The sequence below is a fragment of the Dermatophagoides farinae genome, chromosome 2 (assembly GCF_024713945.1).
Source record: "Dermatophagoides farinae isolate YC_2012a chromosome 2, ASM2471394v1, whole genome shotgun sequence".
Taxonomy (NCBI): domain Eukaryota; kingdom Metazoa; phylum Arthropoda; class Arachnida; order Sarcoptiformes; family Pyroglyphidae; genus Dermatophagoides; species Dermatophagoides farinae.
The window spans coordinates 3,251,057-3,275,073 of NC_134678.1; the positions used below are offsets into that span (position 1 = coordinate 3,251,057).

The 24,017-nt window shown below is 31.4% G+C and overlaps 3 protein-coding genes across 6 annotated transcripts; all 3 read left to right on the forward strand.

Moving 5' to 3' along the window:
• The first annotated feature begins 1,412 nt into the window (after positions 1–1,412).
• Positions 1,413–19,410, forward strand: LOC124499237 (dystonin). 3 transcript variants are annotated; one of them, XM_075728497.1, is made up of 17 exons: positions 1,418–1,794; positions 5,037–5,098; positions 5,239–5,256; positions 5,336–5,410; positions 5,505–5,672; positions 5,739–5,831; positions 5,901–6,061; positions 6,131–7,678; positions 7,738–7,873; positions 7,953–8,249; positions 8,382–9,488; positions 9,579–10,679; positions 10,747–17,631; positions 17,707–17,824; positions 18,417–18,541; positions 18,684–18,813; positions 18,890–19,410. In XM_075728497.1, exons 1-17 carry the CDS (start codon positions 1,443–1,445, stop codon positions 19,126–19,128), a joined length of 12,615 nt encoding a protein of 4,204 aa, XP_075584612.1. In that variant the 5' UTR covers positions 1,418–1,442; the 3' UTR covers positions 19,129–19,410. The 3 variants fall into 3 exon arrangements, 2 of the variants coding, with proteins under 2 accessions (XP_075584612.1, XP_075584611.1); XM_075728496.1 differs by lacking the exon at positions 18,417–18,541 and adding an exon at positions 18,031–18,170 and having other exon boundaries at positions 1,420–1,794; XR_012832061.1 differs by lacking the exon at positions 18,417–18,541 and having other exon boundaries at positions 1,413–1,794.
• A 125-nt stretch (positions 19,411–19,535) lies between these two features.
• LOC124499250 (putative oligosaccharyltransferase complex subunit CG9662) lies at positions 19,536–20,264 on the forward strand. Its single transcript, XM_047063140.2, has 2 exons — positions 19,536–20,069; positions 20,137–20,264. Exons 1-2 carry the CDS (start codon positions 19,627–19,629, stop codon positions 20,150–20,152), a joined length of 459 nt encoding a protein of 152 aa, XP_046919096.1. The 5' UTR covers positions 19,536–19,626; the 3' UTR covers positions 20,153–20,264.
• Positions 20,265–20,559: 295 nt separating this feature from the next.
• On the forward strand, positions 20,560–23,607 carry LOC124499244 (bromodomain testis-specific protein). 2 transcript variants are annotated; one of them, XM_047063134.2, is made up of 6 exons: positions 20,560–21,110; positions 21,203–21,957; positions 22,020–22,405; positions 22,605–23,088; positions 23,147–23,414; positions 23,482–23,607. In XM_047063134.2, the coding sequence occupies exons 1-6, from the start codon at positions 21,100–21,102 to the stop codon at positions 23,495–23,497; spliced, it is 1,920 nt and encodes a 639-aa protein (XP_046919090.2). In that variant the 5' UTR covers positions 20,560–21,099; the 3' UTR covers positions 23,498–23,607. The 2 variants fall into 2 exon arrangements, with proteins under 2 accessions (XP_046919090.2, XP_075584617.1); XM_075728502.1 differs by having other exon boundaries at positions 20,593–21,110; positions 21,203–21,924; positions 22,011–22,405.
• The last annotated feature ends 410 nt before the right edge of the window (positions 23,608–24,017 follow it).

The window sequence follows — 24,017 nt, forward strand, 5'->3', positions numbered from 1 at the left end:
TATTATAATCAACAATCATCAATCAATTCATCATCACCATTTAATCATCAACGACAATTATCACCATCAATACGTTTATTACAATCGGAACAGAATCTTATATCCGGGACCGCAGCATCTCAACATGATAATGATGATAATGTTTCAACAAAAACATTACGTTCAAAATCATTTTCAATATTTTATTGTAGTCTAGGTAATCATCGTTCAATGGATCAGAATCTAAATTCATCCGAACTATCTGAATGGTTACGTTTTCAACCGATTTCAATATTACAATTAGATCCACCTGATCGTTTTGTTCTATTCATTGCTGGTAAGTTTTGTCCACTTTTTTTCTCTTTTTTTTTGTTGATAATTATACAATCAGCATTACAAAATTTTTTTATAAGCCATAAATTTCATTATTATCATCATCATCATAGTCATTACATACATTTTCTTTATATAACCACAAGTTTTATAGATTATTTTTATTTTTTTATTATTACTTGATAATGACCTCTGTTTATGATGGTCAAATCTTGTTTTGTAACAACAAAAAAATTGCCGTCAAAGAGACAGAGGTACTTATTGGGTTATTTTATTAACTATTTTTTATTATTATTATTAATACACCACTAACTCTATGATGTTGATGATTGTATGTGTCATTACCAACGGATGCGATTGCAATGAAAAATGGCAAGCGAAAAATAAAATGTCTACCATACAAATATTGATTAATTTATATGAAATCAATAGAAAAAAAGTGCCAATATTTGTTTACCCTGGACATTACTACAGTCAGCATAGAGATTGTTTCTCTATTTGTTGTTGATAGGTTGGTTGTCTTTCTATCTATATTGAATGTAAATTGAATTTAATATGAATCGACACCTGAGATTTTTTTTTTTATCCTCATCGATCATGACGATTGCCGAGAGACGTGTCAAATTAATCAAATAATGATAATAATAATAATAAAATATCAACCAATTTAACACACACACACACACACACACACACACACACACACACACAGCAGACACACATGGGAACACGGAGATCCTTTTTTCTATTATGATGTGATCATCGGCTACATTATTATTTTACATCATAAATATCATAGTTTCATTCATCTATCTATGATCTCATTGATTAATGATATAATTTGTATCTCTATGTGTGTGTGTGTGTAACAATATACAATAAGTACAAAAGAAATATAGAAAAAATTAGGTATAAGAAGCTAACGTGTGATAAGATGATTTTTGATTGTTGTTTATTACTCAAAAATAAATGATTTTGTTTAAATTGATTGTTCATTTTTTTTTTTTGATCTCTCATCATCATTTTATATGGTGGCAAATTTATCGTTTTGTTCTGTTTGATTCATCTGATTGTCGTTGTCTTTGTTCTGATGATGATGATAATAATATTTTTTTGTTATTATTATTATTATGGGCAATGTTGCCAGATTTGGTAAACGACCATTACATGAGAATTATATTTCAGCAACAACATACATATTATCCTATCATCGTTTTATAATGTGGAATTTTTTAAAACGTGTTGAATTATCAACTAATACCGATGTTGACGATGATGGTGATGATTCATCGAAATTATCATTGAATAATAATGATAATCGTTTTATTCAAAACAATGTTGATAATGTGGATTGGAAAACAATCCAAAAATTTAAAACCAACAGCAACAAAAACATCGTTGTCACATCAACAAATCGATCATCATTTCAGAATTTTTTCGGTGTTAATTTAAAAACAGTGAATAAAAACAATGTTAATCACGGTAAATGATGATTTGTTTTTATAAATGAAAATATTCAATAAATATCCCGTTATAACAATTCATAATGGTTAGCAAAAGATGGCGCGACTAATGTGGCTAATTTTTTTTTTATATTTTCTGTTTTTTAAATGAACAAAAATTTTCATTCGAAAAAGTTTACATTTTTTACTTGATGAAGAATAATTACGAATTAATAGCGGCAATGATCATTTCATTTATTAAGACCAACCAAACAAAAAAATTGTTCGACAAATAATTTTTGACGTAGGCAGACATTTTCAATGAAAGAATTGAGAAAAAAAAATCACTTTTTTTGGTCAATACACACACAATACAGCAGTGTTTTCTTTTTTATACTTTACCTTGAATTGAATTGAATTGAATTCAATTCAATTCAATTTTCCGTTTTTTTTCTCTCTTCGTTTTAATTTTCAGGCAAGGTGTTTATTTTGTTTTGTTTTTTCAATTTCGAACGAATTTGAAATTTTTTTTATCCTTGTTTGTGATCAAAAAAAAAATTTTAGTTATACATTCATATTTCTCATGTGGTTTTTAGCAAAGAATTTTTTCAAACTAAATTCTAAAATATTCTTTTGTCTTTCAATATTTGAAATTTGCTACGTCATTCTCTGTTTTTTTTTTTTTTTTTTTTTTTTGTTAAAATCGAAACGCAACCATCAATACCGGATTGATCGAAAGGATTTGAACAAAAAAAAAATTTTTTACAGCAAAAAAATGCCTTAAATGGTGATTCCTGTCTATGTGTTGTGTGTGTGTGTATTTGTGTTCCATGTTAGTTTGTTGTTTGACTGTTTATGGTGTGTGTGTGTGTGTGTGTTTGTGTTTCGATGTGATTTCCATCACCATCATCATCATCATCATTCGACAACAACAGCAACATCCAACATTTTGTTTGATGTGACCATAATTGGAAATTGATCAACCTTTTTTTATTATTATCTTTATTGTTTTTCAATGAAATATGAAACGTTTCTTCATTTTTTTTTCTCGCTTTTCAGATTGTATTGTGGATGAATTCTACGTGTTTTTTTTTCGTTTCGTTTAATTTCGCGTTGGCTGAATAGTTTCTGTTGTTGCTTTACCTATCTTCATATTTTTTTTTTTTTTTTTTGGTACAAATGTGGCGTAAATTTTCATGTTTCAAGATCACACATAATGTCTATAATGATAGTGATTTGATGCGGCCAATGGATTCCTTTCTGAAACATTTTAAACGAAAAAAAAACAAAACTAAAACATATGGAACAGATACCTGTCGCGCCTGAATTGAATTGAATCGAATGAAAAAAAATGCACATTGCTCGTATACATACACAATATAATAATAATGATGATGATAATCATACCATGCCATTCAACATCTTTTCTTTGCCTACACGATATTTTTATTCCTCCAGAAAAATTTTTTCCGCTCATTAAAAAAAAAAATTTCATTATAATAATAAAAATATTCTCATTGGCTAAAATGAATTTTTCATTATTCATTGATGATGTGGATTCAACATTTGGTTTTGACATACACACACACAAATACACATTGAAACCAAGAGAAAGAAAGAGAGAAAGAAATTGCATTGCATCCGATCGATTTAGTATATATGGTTTACAAAATTATCATTTTATTATTTGCTATGAGAACCATTTTTAATTGATAAAATATTAAATGCAGCAACCACGATCAAAAAAAACATGACATGTTTTCCTCTCTCTCTCTCTCTCTCTCTACATTCAAATGTTAACATGTTGTTGTTGTTGCTGTTGTTGTTGTTGTTGTTTTTGTTATTGTCGTTATTGTTATTAATATTATACAGATAATGGATTGGATCAATAATCAAATGATGTGGCTGTGGCAACTTATTGATCATACATACAATTGGTTTTAGCGGCTTTGATTTCAAATGTGTCACACACATAATTCATTTGATTTTTTTTTAATGTATGCAACTAGTGTTTGTTAAATGTAGTGGATATTCCCACAGTAACACAATAATAATATTTTTTAGATGTTTCCTTAGAGACTTTCTCTTTTTTTTCTTTTTTAAAAGCAGTAGTAGTATAGTTATCACTATAACAAACTGTTCGCATGCAATTCCAATCATCATCATCAACATCATCATCAATTGACCAAATATGAACAAAATCTTTAACATTCATGTTTAATTTTTTTTTTTTTTGGATGTTATTTTCATTGTTGTTTGTAGTAGTAATTTTTGTTGTTTAGTATTGTGATGCGGCTTTTCGATGTATCGTCGATCAGTCATCGATGGCCTTTTTCTTTTTTTTTTCTTGTTAATCCAATCATGAAAACTTGTGGTTGTGGTGATGATGATGGTTTTTATGGTTTCAACGAATTCCAATTCATAAAAAGTTTTTTTTTAGTTTTTTTTTTTTGAATGAATGAAATTCACACCACTTACACACACGCATACACATATTATGACCATCATAGAATGAATGATATTGGTTCAGCATCATCATCATTATCATTGTCAATCCAAATGATGATCATCATTTGATTTGAAATGAAATATTTTCAAATGCAAACAATTCATTCAAACGTGTAATGATCGTTGTCATCGTCGTTAGTTTCATGTCTATTGTCGTCATCGAAAATTTTGTCTCATCGTTGTCGTCGTTATCGTTATTGTGTCGTTATTAATTATCATTATTCTTAATCTGATTTCTATTAATCAAAAAAAAAATTATCTTCATCGTTTTTATTCTGAATCCTAATCACAGTATTTATCTATTCATTATATCTACTACTAACCAAAAAAAAAAAAACAACAAAAAAACGAAACCACTGATGATGATTTGATTTTGATTTACACCGTGATTTTTATTATCAATATATTGTTGTGGTAATACAACTTTTCTACCTGGATTTTTTTTTTAATTTAATCAAATTATCATTTTAAAAAATTATATTTTTACATTGTGTTTTGTGTGTGTGTGTATGTGCCAAATTATTGTAACATCATCATTCTAAAAATTAAAGAAAAAAATGGAATATTATGAACATTATCACCATTATGATCATAATATGAATAATATCGAAGAAGAAGCGGTCCAAGAATATGAAACCAGCGTTTATAAACATAAAGGCGTGTACCACATAACAAAATAGTGATAATATTCATTCTTGATGTTCATTTTTCATATTTTTAAACAAGAATTAATTAAATTTTTGTTTTGATTTTTTAAAATTTTTTTCCGTTTAGATGAAAGAGATGCAATCCAAAAGAAAACATTTACAAAATGGGTGAATAAACATTTAATTAAAGTAAGTTTGTTATTATTCATCATCATTATTATTATCGTTTGCATTGATTTCCTTTATATATTCAATCTGTTGTTTTATTCTTGTTATTCCTATGTGTTCATTATTAATTAATCAATATTAATCATAACAAACAAAAAAAGCTTGGAACAGTTCGTCAGGTATTATTTCAATAATGATAATAATCTAATTCAGCTAACTAAGATACGTTTTTCTTTCATTAAAAAAACCAAACTAAAGTCTATTCCATGTCTACCATTATTGCCTTCGTGTATAAGCATCGATTCCTGTGATAATAATAATAAAAATATCAATGTAATAATTGTGCTTATTCTTTTGTTTATTGCTTTTCTTCTTGAATATTTAGTTTTAATTGATTAATTTTTTTTTATTATTGAAAAATTAAAAGGTAACGAAAGGTGTCGTCGATTTATTTGAAGATATTCGTGATGGGAATAATCTCATTTCATTGTTGGAAGTATTATCGGGTGAAACATTACCTAGAGAAAAAGGAAAACTACGTGTACATCATCTACAGAATGTTCGAACATGTCTGCAATTTCTTAAAAATCGAAATGTAAATTAAATGTGAAAAAAATTCAAAAAAAAAACAATTGACTAATCAATCATCATTCTTCATTAGATAAAACTTGTAAATATTCGTGCCGATGATATTGTCGATGGTAATCCTAAATTAACATTGGGCCTAATTTGGACAATCATTCTTCATTTCCAAGTATGTGTTTATAATTTTCGAAAACATTATGCCCATGATTTTCATACAATTGTTTTTTCATACAATTAGCTATCGGATATAATACTTTATGATGATACGATATCATTCAAAGAAGCATTGCTAAAATGGGCTAGAAAAACAACACAAGGTTATCCAGGTGTTAATGTAACCGATTTTACTCATAGCTGGAAAGATGGATTAGCTTTCAATGCCATTCTACATCGAAACCGGTAAAAATGAAACCAATACCATATATTAATGAATACTGATTATAAATATTTTTGTTTCTAAATATCAAGTCCGGATCTACTTGATTATCGTTCATGTCGTTCGAGAACGGCAATCGAAAATCTAGAAAATGCCTTCACCATTGCCGAAAACGATCTGGGTGTAACAAAATTATTGGATCCAGAAGATGTTTACTGTCCGAATCCTGATGAAAAATCATTGATAACATATATTTCATCTTTGTATGAATTATTTCCTGAACCACCAGAAAATAATCCATTATTGGATAAAGAACGTATTAAACGTATTGAAGAATATAAAACGGCTGCTAAACGTCTGGTCAAATGGATCGATGAAAGTTGTCATCGTCTTAGTGATCGTAATTTCAGTCCATCATTGGAAGAGATGAAACGAATACAGGAAGAAACGTATCGTTTCCGTTCGGAAGAAATTCCACCACGATTCAAGGATAAACAACATCTTTGTGAATCATATAAACAAATTCTTGAAATGGCTTTAGCATTACCCGTACGAATTGATGAGGAAATTAAACCGGACAGTATTGAACAACGATGGAAAGAAATGCTGTTAGCCTATCAAGAACGTGATCGTGACATCAAAGATTATATGTCAAGATTAGAAGATCTGGAACACTTGGCTAATAAATTACGAAAAAACATTCGTGAATGTGACAAAAAACTCACCGATATTGAATATGCAATTGTCGATCTACAGAAACGTATTCAACATTCCACCACCACCGAACCAACTGAACAGGCGATCGAACAAATACAAAAAGAGCTTAAATTCGAAGAAAAACGTTTGAATATGATGATCAATGATGCAAACTATTTGATTGATCAACATTATCCGGAAGCTAGAGATCTTTATGAACAAGTTAAATTATTACATGAACGATATCAAGCATTGAATTTGGAATTTAATGAACGAATATTTGGTGCACTACAAGATAAATCCATACAGAAAATTCATCAGGTATTTGCCGATTATGTTTCGGCATTATTGGAAAAATTACGTGAACAGGAACGAAAAATTGTTAAAAAGCTACAGGAACCAATACCAAGACGTGTTCAGGATATTGATCGCTTGGCTGTTGAACATAAAGAATTTGAAATTGAAACCAGGCAATTTGAACCGGATGTGGAAAAAGTGAAACGTGAATATTCGAAATTACCCACACGAAATGCTGGTTCACAATCAAAATTTGAAACATTAATGGAATTATGGCAAAATATTTGGAAGTATTCGGATAGTTATGTACAACAGATGGATGCTATACGAATCATTCTGTTGGATATTAATGATGCAACTAATATGATTTGTGAATTGGAAATTGCACTATCAAGTTCACCAGATATGTCTTCTGAAATTGACAAGGCACGAGCGGTATTTGATGATCTTCGACGAATTCATTCCAAAGTTATAAAACACGAAAGTAGTTTTGAAAAATTATTATCAAATGTTTCAAAGATTCGTAATATTGTCGAACGGAATCGACCACATCGTACAGCATCACATCCCGATATTGATCAACTTGAACGTGATGTTAAAATATTGAATCGAAGATGGAAAGATATTGCTACACAAGCAATGGAAAGGTATTTTATATGAAATACATGACTGTTCATTTTGATTCATTTTCTTGATTTTTTTTCAGAATCAAATCATTGGAAACCTGTACAGAATTATTGAATGCTTATCGTACCAAAATGTGTAAAGAGATTGAATGGATGAAACGAATGAATCAGAATGTCGATGATTTTGTACGTCGTAAAGAGTTGAAAAATGCCAAGGTAATTTGAATTTTTTTTTTTGACTGTTTTTATCCAATAATTAAATTTTTTTCACCTTAAAATATTAATAATAACTTAGCAACTTTATGAAGAAGCATCATCGCACAAGATATCGATTGAAGAAACCAATCATTTAGGTGCTCGATTTATGAAAGAGGCAAAAATCTATGATTTGAAATTGAAAAATTATCGTGAAAAAATTGAAGAGTATCATCCAAGCGTTGATGCTGCAGCTAAACGATCAAAAATTATTGGCGGAATCGATTGTGTTGAACAGGAATTGAAACAACTCAATGATGATTATGCCTCGCTTTTGAATCGTATACTTGGCCTTTTGAATCAACTACAAGATGATGATTCAAAGCTACGAGAATTTGTAAGTAATATATCTATTTATTTATTTGTTAATATATTTTTTTTCAATTTCAAACTTTATTTTTCTATTCTAAATGTTTAAAATTTATATTCAATTAATTGATTAAAAATCTTTAATTCATTAATCAATTAGCCAACAACTGTCACTATCAAGACTTATGAACAATTTCCTGGTATTAATTCAATAATCAAAAGTCATAATTCTACTTTTATTTTTTCAAATAATAATAATAATAACAATAATAATAATGATGATGATAATAATAATAGTAACCGTAATTCTAATAATGTGATGATTGATGAAGATGATACAATCGATAGCCAATGTAGTACTACTACTATTTCATTCACTAATCAATGTCATCCATCACCAACGACAATAGAAGCAACATTACAAAAATATCATCATAAAATAACAACAGCAACCGTTTCAAATGTACCATTAAGTGACTTACATGAATGTAAAAGTCTAAATATTTCTACATTGAATTTAACACAAGATATACAATCAAAAGAAACGGATGATAATATTACTGAAATAACCGTAAATCGTATATACGAAACAGATGTTCAAAACAAAACATTTATATTGAAAAAATCTCAACCATTACAACATAACAATGAATCTGAATCATTTTCAATTAATGTGGATGGTGATAAACCAATCGATGATATGATAATGATTGACCGTTATGAGCCTATTGCTCGATTATCTTGCTCATCCGATATCCATCATCAAATAAGTCGAGCATTCATCGATGATATCTCCAGCACACCTATTCAATCGAAAGAGACCGATGTATATTTTGAGGATGAAAATCCAATCATTTTATCTACAAATCTATCTGAAAACATTCCATATGATGTGATAAATACCACTTCTATGGTGATGGCAGAACCTTCATATTATTCCGAACCACCTATCATTATTAATAAATCAATGAAAACAATTTCTGAAATAGAATTTTTATCCACTCAACCAGATGAACAACAACAACAACAACAAACGATAGAACCAAACTATTATGAACATTTTCAGCTGCCAACTAACGAACTCGATGATGATAATAATTTTTCAAAAATTAACACTGATAACATTGATATTAACAAACCATTTTCAACATCTTTTCATTTTGATTCTGTTCCTGTCGATTTTTCCACATCATTTCCATTAACAATTAGTGAAAATGCTAATATAAATGTTCCACTAGAATCTAAGGAACATTATCCTCTTATTCAGGTGAGAACTAGTCACTAATCTTATTTTGTGAAGAATTTGCGTGAAATTTCGCAATTTTGTAATAATTCTCTTTTTTCCCTCTGTTTCTAGCATGAATTGGCTGATGAATTTTTACACTGGCTTAATCAAAAAGAAAAAATCATTAAAAAATTGGAACCAATTTGTTCAGAACCACAAAAACTTATTGCACAATTACAACAAACACAACAATTGACCGAAGAATTTGTTGCGCACAGTCCAATGTTGAATAAGATTGATAAATTTGCCGATTCTCTTATGGAACGTTTGGATCGAACCGATTCACAATTTAGATCGATACAGGAAAAACAACAATCAATCCATGATAAATGGAACAAATTGACCAATATTTTAGCTGAACGTGAAAAGAATTTACTTGCTGTCAAAGATGCGGCCAATGAATTCCAGAACAAGTATGATCGATTATTGGCTGCTTTGCATAAAATTTCTGATGATTTTGACAATATTGTTGATTCTGGTGCCGATGGTGATGAACAATTGTTGAAATTGTCTCATTTAGAAGAATCGCTAGAAGCACAACGTCCAAACATTGCCGATTGTGACCGTTCATGTCAAAAACTTTGTGAATTGCTCACCGATAATGGTTCAAAGAATGAAGTTCGAGGTCGTGTTGATGGCCTACGAAAATTTTACGATGATTTAAGCCAAAAAATAAGCGATAAAAAAGCTGAATTACAATTGGCATTGAAAGAAGATAAAGATTTCTTTTTCAATTGTAATGCCATTCAAGATTGGCTTCGTAACATGCAGAATAGATTATTGAAAGAATTTAAAGTTTCGGCCATACATGAAAAACTTCTCAAACAAGTGGATCAATTTGAACCACTTTATCGTGAAGTTTTGGATAAGGAACATGAAATTCATATTTTGATTCAAAAAGGTGACGAATTACAGCGAGGTATTAGCCGACCAAGTGATCAGAATCAAATACGAACAAAAATGGATCAATTAAAACGTCAATATAATCAATTGAAAGATGAAGCTACCGTACAACATACAAAATTACAGAAATGTTTAGACATTAGTACAAAATATCGAAATGCTTTCAATGCTTTCATGCCATGGTTGACACAGGCCGAAAATCGCCTAAAACAATTTGAAGGACTTGTGCTGACCAAACAACACATGGAAAAAATGTTGCGTGAAATTCAGGTAATTCAGATTTAAAATTTTGATGAAAATTTTGATTTTTTTTCTCTTCTGTTTGATAAAAATACAGGCCTTGAAAAGTGACATTTCCCGACATAGTTCAGATTTTGAAACAATTTGTTCGTTAGGTGAAAGTCTCATCTCAACGGCTGATATTGATACTGAAGTAATTCGTGAACAATTAAATGAATTGAAAAAACGATGGAATAATCTTCAACGAGAAGTTGAAAATAAACTTAAAGAAGTGGAACAATTGTTACAAAAATTGAACATTTATGATGATAAAGCAGGGGATTTGAATCATGGCCTCAATCGTCTGGATGATAAGCTTAATCAATTAAGTCATAAAGATCCAAAACAATTGGAAAAACTTGAATCACTAATGGATGATTCAAAAAAATTGGCCGATGATTTGGATAAGTTGAAAAAAGTTGGTTTCAAAATTATCGATGAAGCTGGACCGGATGCTGATTCGGCTCCTATCCGTGATGGTTTAAAAAATTTTGATGATCGTTATAATACGTTGAACAACAATTTAGCTGATCGTCATCGTAGCCTGCAGAAAGCATCAGGTGCTATGCAAAAATTCAACAATGATCTTTCTGCCATTCAAAAAGATTTGAATGCCTTGGAAGAAAAACTGGATAAAATGGCTCCAATTGGTCGCAAAATTCAAGTGGTTCAGATGCAAATTGAAGAAATGAAAGAATTCAATGGCAAATTATCTAAAGTATATGATAATCTTAAAGAAGCTGACCGAACATGTGATGATTTGATTGCCAAAGGATTTGCTAGCGATCCAATCGGTACTCGTAATCAATTGGACAATTTACATCGAAAATATGAACGAATCAAAGAACGTGGTGAGAATCGTTTGAAAAATCTGGATGATGTTCTCGATCAATTGAAACAATTTAACGATCTTATTAATCAAAACATGAGAAGCATTAAAGATTTATTGAAAGAAATTGACAATTTCAAACCGATTAGTCGTGATGTTGAAACCATACGATCACAGCAAAGAGAACTACAATCGTTTGTACAGAATCGTGTCGAACCATTAAAACAACAAGTTGACGAGGTAAATCGATGTGGAAATGAATTGATACAATCAGCATCTCATGGTGTCGATGTTGGCCAGGTGGAAAAAGATCTGGAAAAACAAAATGAAACCTGGAACAATCTCAAAGCAAAGGTACAAGAACGAGAAAAAAGTCTGGAAGCTGCTTTCCTTCAGGCTGGCCGATTTGAAGATGCATTGCGAAATGTTGAAAAATGGCTCAGCGAAACTGAAGAAATGGTAGCTAAACAGAAACCACCATCATCGGATTATGTTGCACTCAAAGCACAGATTCAAGAACAAAAATATTTGAAAAAGACATTGACCGATCGTCAAGAAAGTATTGATAATCTACAAGAATTGGGTCGTGCTTTGATGAATAATTTGGATCGAGCTGAACGAAATCAGATTGAAAAACAATTGGCCGACGTTAATCGACGTTTCAATCGATTATTTGATAGTTGTAATGAACGAATGAAAATGCTTGATGATATACTTCCATTGGCGAAAGAATTTTCCGAAAAAATTGTTCCACTTCAGGAATGGCTTGAATCAAGCGTAAGAAAACTTACCACACTGCAGGCTTTCTCAATCGAACCGAATAAATTAAATCGACGAATCAGTGAACATCAAAGTTTCCACCAGGAAGTAGTAGGTAAACAAAAAGATTTCAAAAATCTATCAAACATTGCCCAACGGTTGATTCATCTAATTCGATCGGATGATGAAGGAAAATTAATTGCTGATAAACTATCCGAAGTGATTGAAAAATATGCTAAATTGGTTGAAGATAGTGATGAATTACAGAAAACATTACATGATGCATCCAAACAAATCGTAACATTCTTGGCTAATTTTGATAAACATTCAAAGTGGATAAATGAAATGGAATCAAAACTACAAAAACATAAAATTCTTAACGTTCATCTGGATAAACTTAGAGATCAATTGGATGACGTAGAGAATATTCATCGTAATGTCGATTCGTATCAACGTGAAATCGCTGAATTTGTCACTCATGGTCAACAATTGGCCAAACAATATTCAACGAATGATTCAATGTTTATACGGCAAAAAGTTGAATCCATTCAGAATAAATTCAATGACCTTACACAAATGGCCAGTGATAAATTGGAACAAATTCGAGCTTCATTGAATTTGGCTCAAAAATTCTATGCTGCCTTCGATGAATTGAATGAATGGATGAAAATGGCTGAAAATAAACTGAATCAAATTGATTCATATCCTATTTCACAACAAAATGAAATTATCGATAGTCTAGAATCGGATGTTACATCGAAACGAAGATTATTGGATACGATTAACAATTTGGGAAATGAATTTGCCCGCACAAGCCCAGGACAAGGTGCATCGACAATCAATGGCTATGTTTCCAAATGTAATAAACGATTTGATGCCATTATTGAACAACTTCAACGAAAAAGTGAAAAATTACGCTTAATGCGTGAACAAAATGAATCGCTAAACATCGATATCGATGAATTATTCGATTGGTTTAGAGATGCTGAACGACAATTATTGGAAGCCGAACCAATCACATCGAATTATGATCAGCTTTTGATTTTATTGCGTGAAGTAAAATCCCTAAACGATGATATTAATCAACAAAAATTACGTGTACGTGAAATTGTGAATAAAGTGAAAAAATTAATGCGTGATTCGACGACGGCCAACGATGAATTGATCAACATTAATAATAAAACTGATGAACTTAAAGAATTGGCTAATAATGTTGCACAATTATGTCAGGATCGTCTTAATTCGATCGAACATGCCTTGCCATTAGTTGAACATTTCTTTGATACCCATAATGAAATTGTACAATTTTTGGATGAAATCGAAAATGAAGTTCAAATTCTGTCACAACCATCGATTTATGTGGAACAGATTCGTAAACAACAGGAAACGACAAAACGTTTGATACAAAGTCTGAAATCGAATAAACCATTATTCGAACGATTGAATAAAACTGGTGATGAACTGATTGGTTTGTTGCAGAAAAAATCCGATATACATCAAATTAAACAGATTATGGATGATGATAATGAGCGATATAATCGGCTTAAAAATGCTTTACGTCAACGACAAAATGATCTGGAGAATGCTTTACAAGCAACATCATTATTTACGGATAAATTGGATGGCATGTTGAATGCATTAAATAATACTGCCGATCAATTGAAAAATGCCGAACCAATTTCGGCACATGTTCCAAAAATTAAAGAACAAATCGGCGATAATAATGCCATATTGGATGATCTGAAAAAACGTGAAGATGCATTCAATGCTGTGAAGAATAATGCGAAAGAAATAATAAGTAAAGCTGGCCGTTCGGATGAGCCTGCCATTCGCGATATTAAAAATAAATTGGATCGATTGAATGACCTTTGGAATGATATTAATCGAATGGCCAATGAACGCGGTGATTGTCTGGATGATGCACTTAAATTGGCCAAACAATTCTGGAATGAATTAAATGATGTTATACGTGCAATCAAAGATCTTGAAGATGCACTTGAATCACAGGAACCGCCGGCCATTGAACCAGATAAAATTCAACGACAACAGCATATTCTATCGGAAATTAAACATGATATGGATCGTACACGACCACGATTGGAACAATGTAAACAAGTGGGTAAAAATCTGATCAAAGTGTGTGGTGAACCAGATCGTCCAGAAGTACGAAAACAAATGGAAGATCTTGATAGTGCATGGGATAATGTAACCAGTTTGTATGCAAAACGCGAGAAAAATCTTATCGATGCCATGGAAAAAGCAATGGAATTTCATGAAAAGATGCGAAATCTTCTGAAATTTCTGGATGATGCAGAAAATAAATTCGACAAACTTGGTCCGATCGCAGCCGATATTGATGAGGTGAAAAAACAAATACAGGAATTGAAAAATTTCAAAAATTGGGTCGATCCACATATGGTCGATGTTGAAGCATTAAATCGTATGGCACATGAACTATTGGATCGAGTACCAAGTCACCAGGCTAAAGGTATTCGTGATGCTATCAGTGATATTAATAAACGATGGAAAAATTTATTGAAAAATATTGGTGATCGAAAAAGTGATCTGGATAATGCCCTACTAAAATTGGGACAATTTCAACATTCCTTAAATGAATTACTAGCCTGGATCGATAAAATTGAAAAAATATTGGATGAAGGTGAAAAAATATATGCTGATCCACAAGTGATTGAAGTTGAATTGGCTAAACATAAAGTGTTACTCAATGATATTAATGCACATCAGGCCAATGTTGATGCATTAAATCAGGTTGGCCGTCATCTAATTGATTCGGAAATGGGATCCGAAAATGCACGAAATACGAAAGCTAAATTGAATCATTTGAATTCCCGTTGGAATACGCTAATTGATAAGGCTAATGGTCATACAAATGAATTAGAAGAATGTTTGCGAAAATCACAATCACTTGCACAGGAAATTCAAGATATGATGGCCTGGTTGAATGAAATGGATCAATTGATTAGTACATCGAAACCAGTTGGTGGTCTACCGGAAACGGCACGTGAACAATTGAATCGTTTTATGGAAATCTATAATGAATTGGATATGAATCGTCATAAAGTGGAAACCTTATTGCAAAATGGTCATGATTATGTATCAAAAGCTAAAGAAGGACAAGCCGTTCATCTACAACAGAATCTAAAAAATCTACAAAACAAATGGGAAAATATTTTAAATCGTGCTAATGACCGTAAAATTAAATTAGAAATCGCGCTGAAAGAAGCAACCGAATTTCATGAAGCATTACAAGAATTTGTTGATTGGTTAACATCGGCCGAAAAATATCTTGCTTCATTACAGCCGGTTAGCCGTGTATTAGAACATGTTCTTAAACAGATTGAAGAACATAAACAATTCCAAAAAGATATTGGTCTACATCGTGAAACAATGTTGAATCTGGATAAAAAAGGAACACATTTGAAATACTTTAGCCAAAAACAAGATGTCATCCTCATTAAGAATCTTCTTTCAAGTGTACAATTACGTTGGGAAAAAGTATTGACTAAAACGGCTGAACGAGCAAGAAATCTTGATCATGGTTTCAAAGAGGCAAAAGAATTTCATGATTCATGGTCCGATCTTATTACATGGCTTGATGATGCTGAACGAACATTGGATAGTATTGAACCAATGGGTAATAATCCTGATTTAATTAAACAAACTCTTTATCGTCATAAAGAATTTCAACGACAATTGGGTGGTAAACAATCGAATTATGATTCAACAATGCGTTTTGGTAAAAGCCTAAAGGATAAAGCACCAAAAGATGATGGACCCATATTACAGGAAATGTTAGATGAATTGAAAAATAAATGGAATGCTGTATGTCAGAAATCGGTGGATAAACAACGTAAACTTGAAGAAGCTCTACTGTTTTCTGGACAATTCAAGGATGCCATACAGGCATTGATTGAATGGTTGGAAAAAGCGAAACAAATATTGGCATTTGATCAACCGGTACATGGTGATCTAGATACGGTCAATACATTGATCGATGATCATCGAAACTTTATCGATGATTTTAAATCACGTGAAAAGAATATGCAATTTGTTCGCAAAACAGCGGCTGATCTGATGAAATCGGCTAATGCAGATGATGCACGACAAATCGGTAGACAAATGGAAACATTGGAAGAGAAATGGGCTGAAATTGAAAAAATGATGCAACAAAAACAACTTCGTTTAGATGATGCATTGAAATTGGCAAATCAATTACATAAAGCTGTACATACATTGCTTGGATGGCTTTCGGATGCTGAACTTAAATTACGTTTCGCTGGCCCGTTACCCGATAATGAAGATGTCGTACAACAACAAATACGTGAACATGAAAATTTTATTCGTGAAATGCAACAAAAAGAACGTGAAAAGAATTCAACATTGGATTTGGCCAACGATATTCTACGACTTTCACATCCAAACGCATTACCAGTTATTAAACATTGGATAACAATCATTCAATCACGTTGGGATGAAGTGGAATCATGGGGCAGACAACGTGAAAAACGTCTTAATGATCAATTAAAATCGATGAAAGATGCATCCGAATTATTAAATAATTTGGATCAATGGTTAGCGACAACAGAATCAAATCTGAATGAACTTGAATCACAACCATTACCGGATGAAATAATTGAATTGGAAAAATTAAATGATGATCATCAACGATTAATCGATGATTTGAATGACAAAAAAGTGGATGTTGAATTTATTATCAAAACATATTCGTCGAAGAAGCCGTCATCTGCCTCGAAAGATCGATCAACATCATCAAAACATCGTTTATATGGTGTGAAAATGCCGAAAGCACAATTTGAACCGGAAATCAATAATCCGAAAGCTAATCATATGTTGGATAAATGGCATTCTGTATGGCGATTAGTTTCCGATCGTATGAAACGATTAAAAGATGGCTTAAATTATAATCGTGAAATGGAAAAAATGAAAAATTTTGATTTCGAAGAATGGCGAAAACGTTTTTTATTCTTTAATGATCACCGTAAAGCAAAATTAATGGATTTTTTCAAACGAATCGATCGTGATAATGATGGCCGTGTTAGTAAATCTGAATTTATCAATGGAGTATTGAATTCACGTTTTACAACGAATCGTTTGGAAATGGAAAATGTGGCTGATATATTCGACATTAATGGTGATCGTTATATTGATCAGAAAGAATATTTGGATACATTAAGGCCGGATAAAGGTGATGGTGCTGGTCAATCATCAAAAACGGAATCGGAAATAATACAGGATGAAGTTCAACGATTAGCCGATCAATGTACTTGTGTTGAACGTTATAAAGTATATCGAATTGATGAAGGAAAATATAGGGTAACTAAATATATATGGGGGTTTAATTTATAAGGATGTTAAATTTTTTATTAATTTTTTTTTCTCTTTCAATAGTTTGGCGATTCGCAAAAACTTCGTCTAGTTCGAATATTACGTAGTACCGTTATGGTACGTGTTGGTGGTGGATGGGTTTCGTTGAGCGATTTTCTTCTCAAACATGATCCTTGTCGAGGTATGTTTTTTTCCTGATTCAGATTAAATCTTTGTTTAAAAAAATAAGTTTGATGGTCGAAATGGTTTTTTTTATTTGTTCGTTTTCAATTTGATATTGATTTTTGTTTGTTTATTTTTTTCAAAAAAAATTGCATGTATTAATTTTGCTTCGATTGTTGATTCGAATGAATGGGCTTTAATCCATAAAAATCCAAAAATACATAGCCAAAGGTCGTACTAATGTAGAATTGCGAGAACAATTTGTGCTTGCTGATAGTGTAAGAGGTCAATCAATGACACCATTTAAATCAAAATCACCATTCCAATCGGATGGTTCCATTACGATGACTGGCCCGATTTCGAAGGTATTTTTTTCTGTTTGTTGTTATCAACAATTCACATTTACGGTTTTCTATCTGTAGTAACAATGTTTCTATCTTTGTCGAAAATTTTTCTTTATTTCTTTCTTTTTCTATTAATTTTTTTGTTTTCAATTTTATTTGACCATCCAACTGCTAAATCTATATTCCATACACACGCTTTTCTAACCACCTTGTTTTTTTTCCTTCTTGAATAAAATTTTATTCACTTTTGCCATACCAAAAAAAAAGACTGCTTTCTTGAATATTGTGGATGTTTACCGGTACAAACCACTATTCTACCATATGGTTTCATCTATCAGCCACTTATTTATGATATAAATTCTAAAATTCCTGTGCCAAAAACTACAAATCTGGTAACCTATCTGAGAAAAAAAAATTTTTCATTTCATTTCAAATCAAATCTTTATTATTTATGTCTTGAATTTTTTTATTTTTATTTTCATACATTTCTTTTTTCAATAATGATAATGTTTATTCATTAATGTATACATATAGATCCGAGAAAAAACCGAACGGAGTATGCCTATGTCTCAAACTTATCGTTATGGAGGATCTAGTGGTGATCATACCAATAATGAAGATCAAGAAGATCTATTTCGATCACGTTCACGTACACGTATGACTCGTAAGTTTTTTTAAACAAAAATATCAAGTCAAATTCAATTGTTAATTGATTAATTTTTTTTTTTGCATGACAACAGCTTCGAATAGTCGGCCAACAAGCCGTTCTGGATCGTACCATTCATCAAGTCAACCACCAAGTCGTGCTGGTAGTGATATGTCAACCGGAAGTCTTGAAGGCTATAAATTAGGTCCAAGAAAAAAGAGTGGACTTAATGGTTCGACTATTGGTCGACCAACAACATCATCATTTAATCGTGCATCTTCATTTACTAAACAATCATCACCTTCTCCGATTGGTCCACGATGGAATATATAATGATTTGAAAGACAAATTATAAATAATAATGACCGATGATAACGACGACGACGATGACGACGACCATTATAATATTTTAATAAGAAAAACAAAACAAATATATGACAATCTTAATGCGACTAATTTTTTTCTATTTCTAACTAGTCTCTCCCTTTTCTCACACAAAAAGAAAAAAGACTACTATTGTATTAACCATGATGGAATATTTTTTTTTATTTATTTTTTCATATTTTTTTATGTTATGTTTCAAAAATACAAATAAAAATCCTTCATCAGTATTAATAAGATGGTGGTTGATTCGAAAATCAAATTCAGAAAAGTTCATCAATGGTACAATCTTATTTTACACCAATGTTGAATTTAATAATAAAAAATATGATGAAAATTATTGCTGTCAGATGGCGATACATTTTTATTGTCAAAGCATAAAACTAATGATGATGAATATTTTTTTGTGATTTTTTTTCATTTTAATTTACGAAAAATAACAAATCAATAATGGATACTATTGCCGAAACAATTGTTGGATTACCATTTCATATTTTAGTTATGCCGAATCTTAAATTGAAAAAACCATGGTGGCTACGATTACCATCATCGATGGTTGTTTATAGTTTTGTTTTGGTTTCCTATTTTCTTGTTTGTGGTGGAATTATATATGATGTCATTATAGAACCCCCGGCTATCGGATCGAATGTTGATGAACATGGACATTCACGGCCAGTAGCATTCATGCCATATCGTGTTAATGGACAATATATAATGGAAGGTCTAGCATCTTCAATGCTTTTTACATTGGGTGCCATTGGTTTTGTCATTCTGGATAAAACACATCAACCGACCACGCGTAAATTGAATCGAATATTCTTGATTTCAATTGGTTTCGCACTTATATTGGTATCATTTTTTACTACATGGATTTTTATGCGTATGAAATTACCGTAAGTCATTGTTTTCCATTTTTAATCGAATCCAGAATCTAACAATTTTTTCAAAAATTTTCAATAGTGGCTATCTGCAATAATCCATGGAATCGGCCACCGAATTCAACAAGACTGTGGCAATTTTTGATATTTAAATGGAAAATTTGATATACGAAATATTAAAAAATGAATTTTAAATTTTAAAAAATGAAATCAAGAATTTTTCTTTCGATCACCTTCTTTATGAACGTCCTCGATATTCACTGGGATCGAGAAAAAGAATTTCCAAATTTGATGTGGTAGTGGTATAGTATACATATATGTCTTAATGTGCAATAATTTAATAACATTGCCCGCGTGCAACACATCGGCTTAACACTCAAAGACACACCTACATAAAAAACATTATACTTTATACAGACGCTCTCCGACTTGCAAACATTCGGAAATATATCATATATGACGAATGAATTTTAGTTAAAAAATTTTTTTGCTTCACTTTCGTGAGGCTAAATTCTAACTGAATGTTACAGTTGGAAAGAAGAATGAGCCAAAAAATTTGCGAAAAAATTTATGTTACGAACTTTCTTCTGGAACATAACTCGTTTGTGAGTTGAGGTTTGTCTGTATATAGCTCAATAAAATAGCTCACCTCCATCAACACTAGATGGTGACCAAATGGTCAATGTCTGTCCGTCGATGTGTGTGTACAATCATAACACGGTCACGGTTTTTTTTTCGCGCCATTTTGCTTCATTTTTTTCTTCGCGTTAAATGTCACTTGTTATCCAAATGCTTTAGATCAAAGTTTTTCATCGAACAATTCAGAATTTATCGGCTTTTATCGCGCGCCATTTTGCTTAATTTTTTTTTCGAATTAAATTTTCATTTATTTCAACATTTAAATTTTATTCGATTCAACAACAAAGAAAAATTCGATTTCGTTATTTGATTTGTGTGTTTGTTTGTCTTTGTGAAAATTGCATCTAATGAAAAACAACTTAGAAATACACACGCAGCAGAAAATCGTTACAAAAGAACGTATAATATGGATCCCAGGTTTGTTTATTTTTTTTCATTTAAAAAATGGCCTTTATCAATCCAAAAATTGGTTGGTTACTTTTTGGTTGTTTATTTTACCAAAATTCTAGCAATGCCACTTGTTATGCTGATGCTTTAGATCAAAGTTTTTCATCGAACAATTCAGAATCGAATATGTCTTCGACAACAACACCAACTATCGTTACATCCCAACAATCAACTTTACCGACATCCATTCAAACTGCTGCATCGATGCTCATTCAACAGCAACAAAAACCTCAACAAGATCAATCCATATTAGCTGGACAACAATTGTCAGCAAATGTTGGTGAGGCCTCCGTGATAGGAACCAATCAAGATGATACACCAATCTATTGGCATGAACCATTAATACCGCCGGTTAAAGGAATGGTACAACCAATCACTGCACCACCGCCGGATAAACCACATCGTAATACAAATCAGCTACAATATATGCTACGCATAATCAATAGAAATATTTGGAAACATCAATATGCATGGCCATTTCAAGAGCCTGTTAATGCGGAAAAATTACAGCTACCCGATTATCATACAATCATTCGAAAACCAATGGATTTGGGAACGATAAAAAAACGCTTAGAAAATTGTTACTATTATTCAGCACAAGAATGTATAAATGATTTTCGTCTCATGTTTGACAATTGTTATTTGTATAATAAGGAAGGTGATGATGTTGTTATGATGGCACATAGTATTGAAAAATTATACAATTCAAAATTAGCCGAAATGCCTCGTGAAGAGATTGAAATACCTATACAGGTAAAAGGCGCCAGAAAAAAAGGTAAAGGAAGATCAAAAACGAAAGGAGGATCTGGTCCTAGAGGTATGTCGTATTTTGTTTATTGTTAAATTACTTATTGTATGTTATACATTTTTAAATATTAGTAATCAATACAAGTTCGCGACCATTGTCAACGCCAATATCCACTGTTCCAAAGCAGCCCATATCTTTATATCCTGTACAACCACAACAACATATACCCTATAGACAGATGAATAATAGTGGTCCGACAGTGGCACAAAAAAATAATGTTAATCAAACATCCATTGTTCCATCAACAGCATTAACTGATGGCAAAACATCATTAGCAACGATGCCTACAATGGATTCGATTCTTAACCAAAATCCTCCTACGATTTTACTTCCACAACTTCTCAGTATTCAAAAACAATCATCAAAAGTGAAAAAAAGAAAATTATCCAAAGAAAATTATTGTTATAAATATAATTCACCTGATCATCAAGTTGTTAATATGGGTCGAAAATTACAGGTAAATAATTTAATTAATTTATCATTTGTTTGGTCAATATATAGTGCCTCTGCTGGGCAAAAAATCTGTCTTGTAATCGATGATGGATTTTTAATCAACAGAAGAGGAAAATAGTGTAATCAAAATTAATCGCAATTTTTCTTTAATAATAATGAGAATTATGGTTTCATGGTTTTGTGACATTTCTCTTTTGTATTAGGATGTGTTTGAAATGAGATATGCAAAAATGCCAGATTTTGAGGATCATAGCGATGAAAGTGGTACATCCGACAGCAATCATTCCTCATCATCATGTTTCGATAGTGAAGATGAAAATGAACGACGTAATGCATTGAAAACCTTACAAGAACAATTGAAAAAATTGACCGAACAAGTACAACAATTAGCTAAACAATCAGAGAGAAGTAGTAAGAAAAAGAAACATAAATCCAAAACTAGTGAAACGGATCTTAAAGAACGTGGTGGTGATAATAACAGTCGTGTCAAAGTAGAAGTTGATGATTTAAATACCGCTTTTTATCACCACCGTCATCATACGACAAATAAAACGAATCGTGAATCATCTGAAGCTGCTACTGTACCTCAGAATTTGAATCGAATCGATTCAGAAGAAGAAGATAATGCTCGTCCGATGAGCTATGATGAAAAACGACAGCTTAGCCTCGACTCTAACAAATTACCTGGTATGTTTTTTGTTTCACATCATTTTTGATTCTATTATTATATATGATGTCATTATAGAACCCCCGGCTATCGGATCGAATGTTGATGAACATGGACATTCACGGCCAGTAGCATTCATGCCATATCATGTTAATGGCCAACATATAATGGAAGGTCTAGCATCTTCAATGCTTTTTATATTGGGTGCAATTGATTTTGTCATTCTGGATAAAACACATCAACCGAACACGCGTAAACTGAATCGAATATTCTTGATTTCAATTGGTTTCGCACTTATATTGGTATCATTTTTTACTACATGGATTTTTATGCGTATGAAATTACCGTAAGTCATTGTTTTCCATTTTTAATTGAATCCAGAATCTAACAATTTTTTCAAAAATTTTCATTAGTGGCTATCTGCAATAATCCATGGAATCAGCCACCGAATTCAGCAATACTGTGACAATTTTTGATATTTAAATGGAAAATTTGATATTCTAAATATTAAAAAAAATTTCAAATTTTAAAAAATGAAATCAAGAATTTTTCTTTCGATCACCTTCTTTATGAACGTCCTCGATATTCACTGGAATCAAGAAAAAGAATTTCCAAATTTTATGTGGTAGTGGTATGTCGTAATGTGCAATAATTTATTAACATGGTGTGAATGCCGATTGCCCGCGCGCTCGGCATAACACACAAAGACACACCTACATAATAAAACACATTATATTTCATACAGACGCTCTCCGACTTGCAAACATTCGGAGATATATCATATATGACGAATGAATTTTTGTTAAAAAATTTTTTTGCTTCACTTTTGTGAGGCTAATTTCTAACTGAATGTTACTGATGGAAAGAAGAATGAGCCAAAAAAATTGCGAAAAAATTTATGTTACGAACTTTCTTCTGGAACATAACTCGTTTGTGAGTTGAAGTTTGT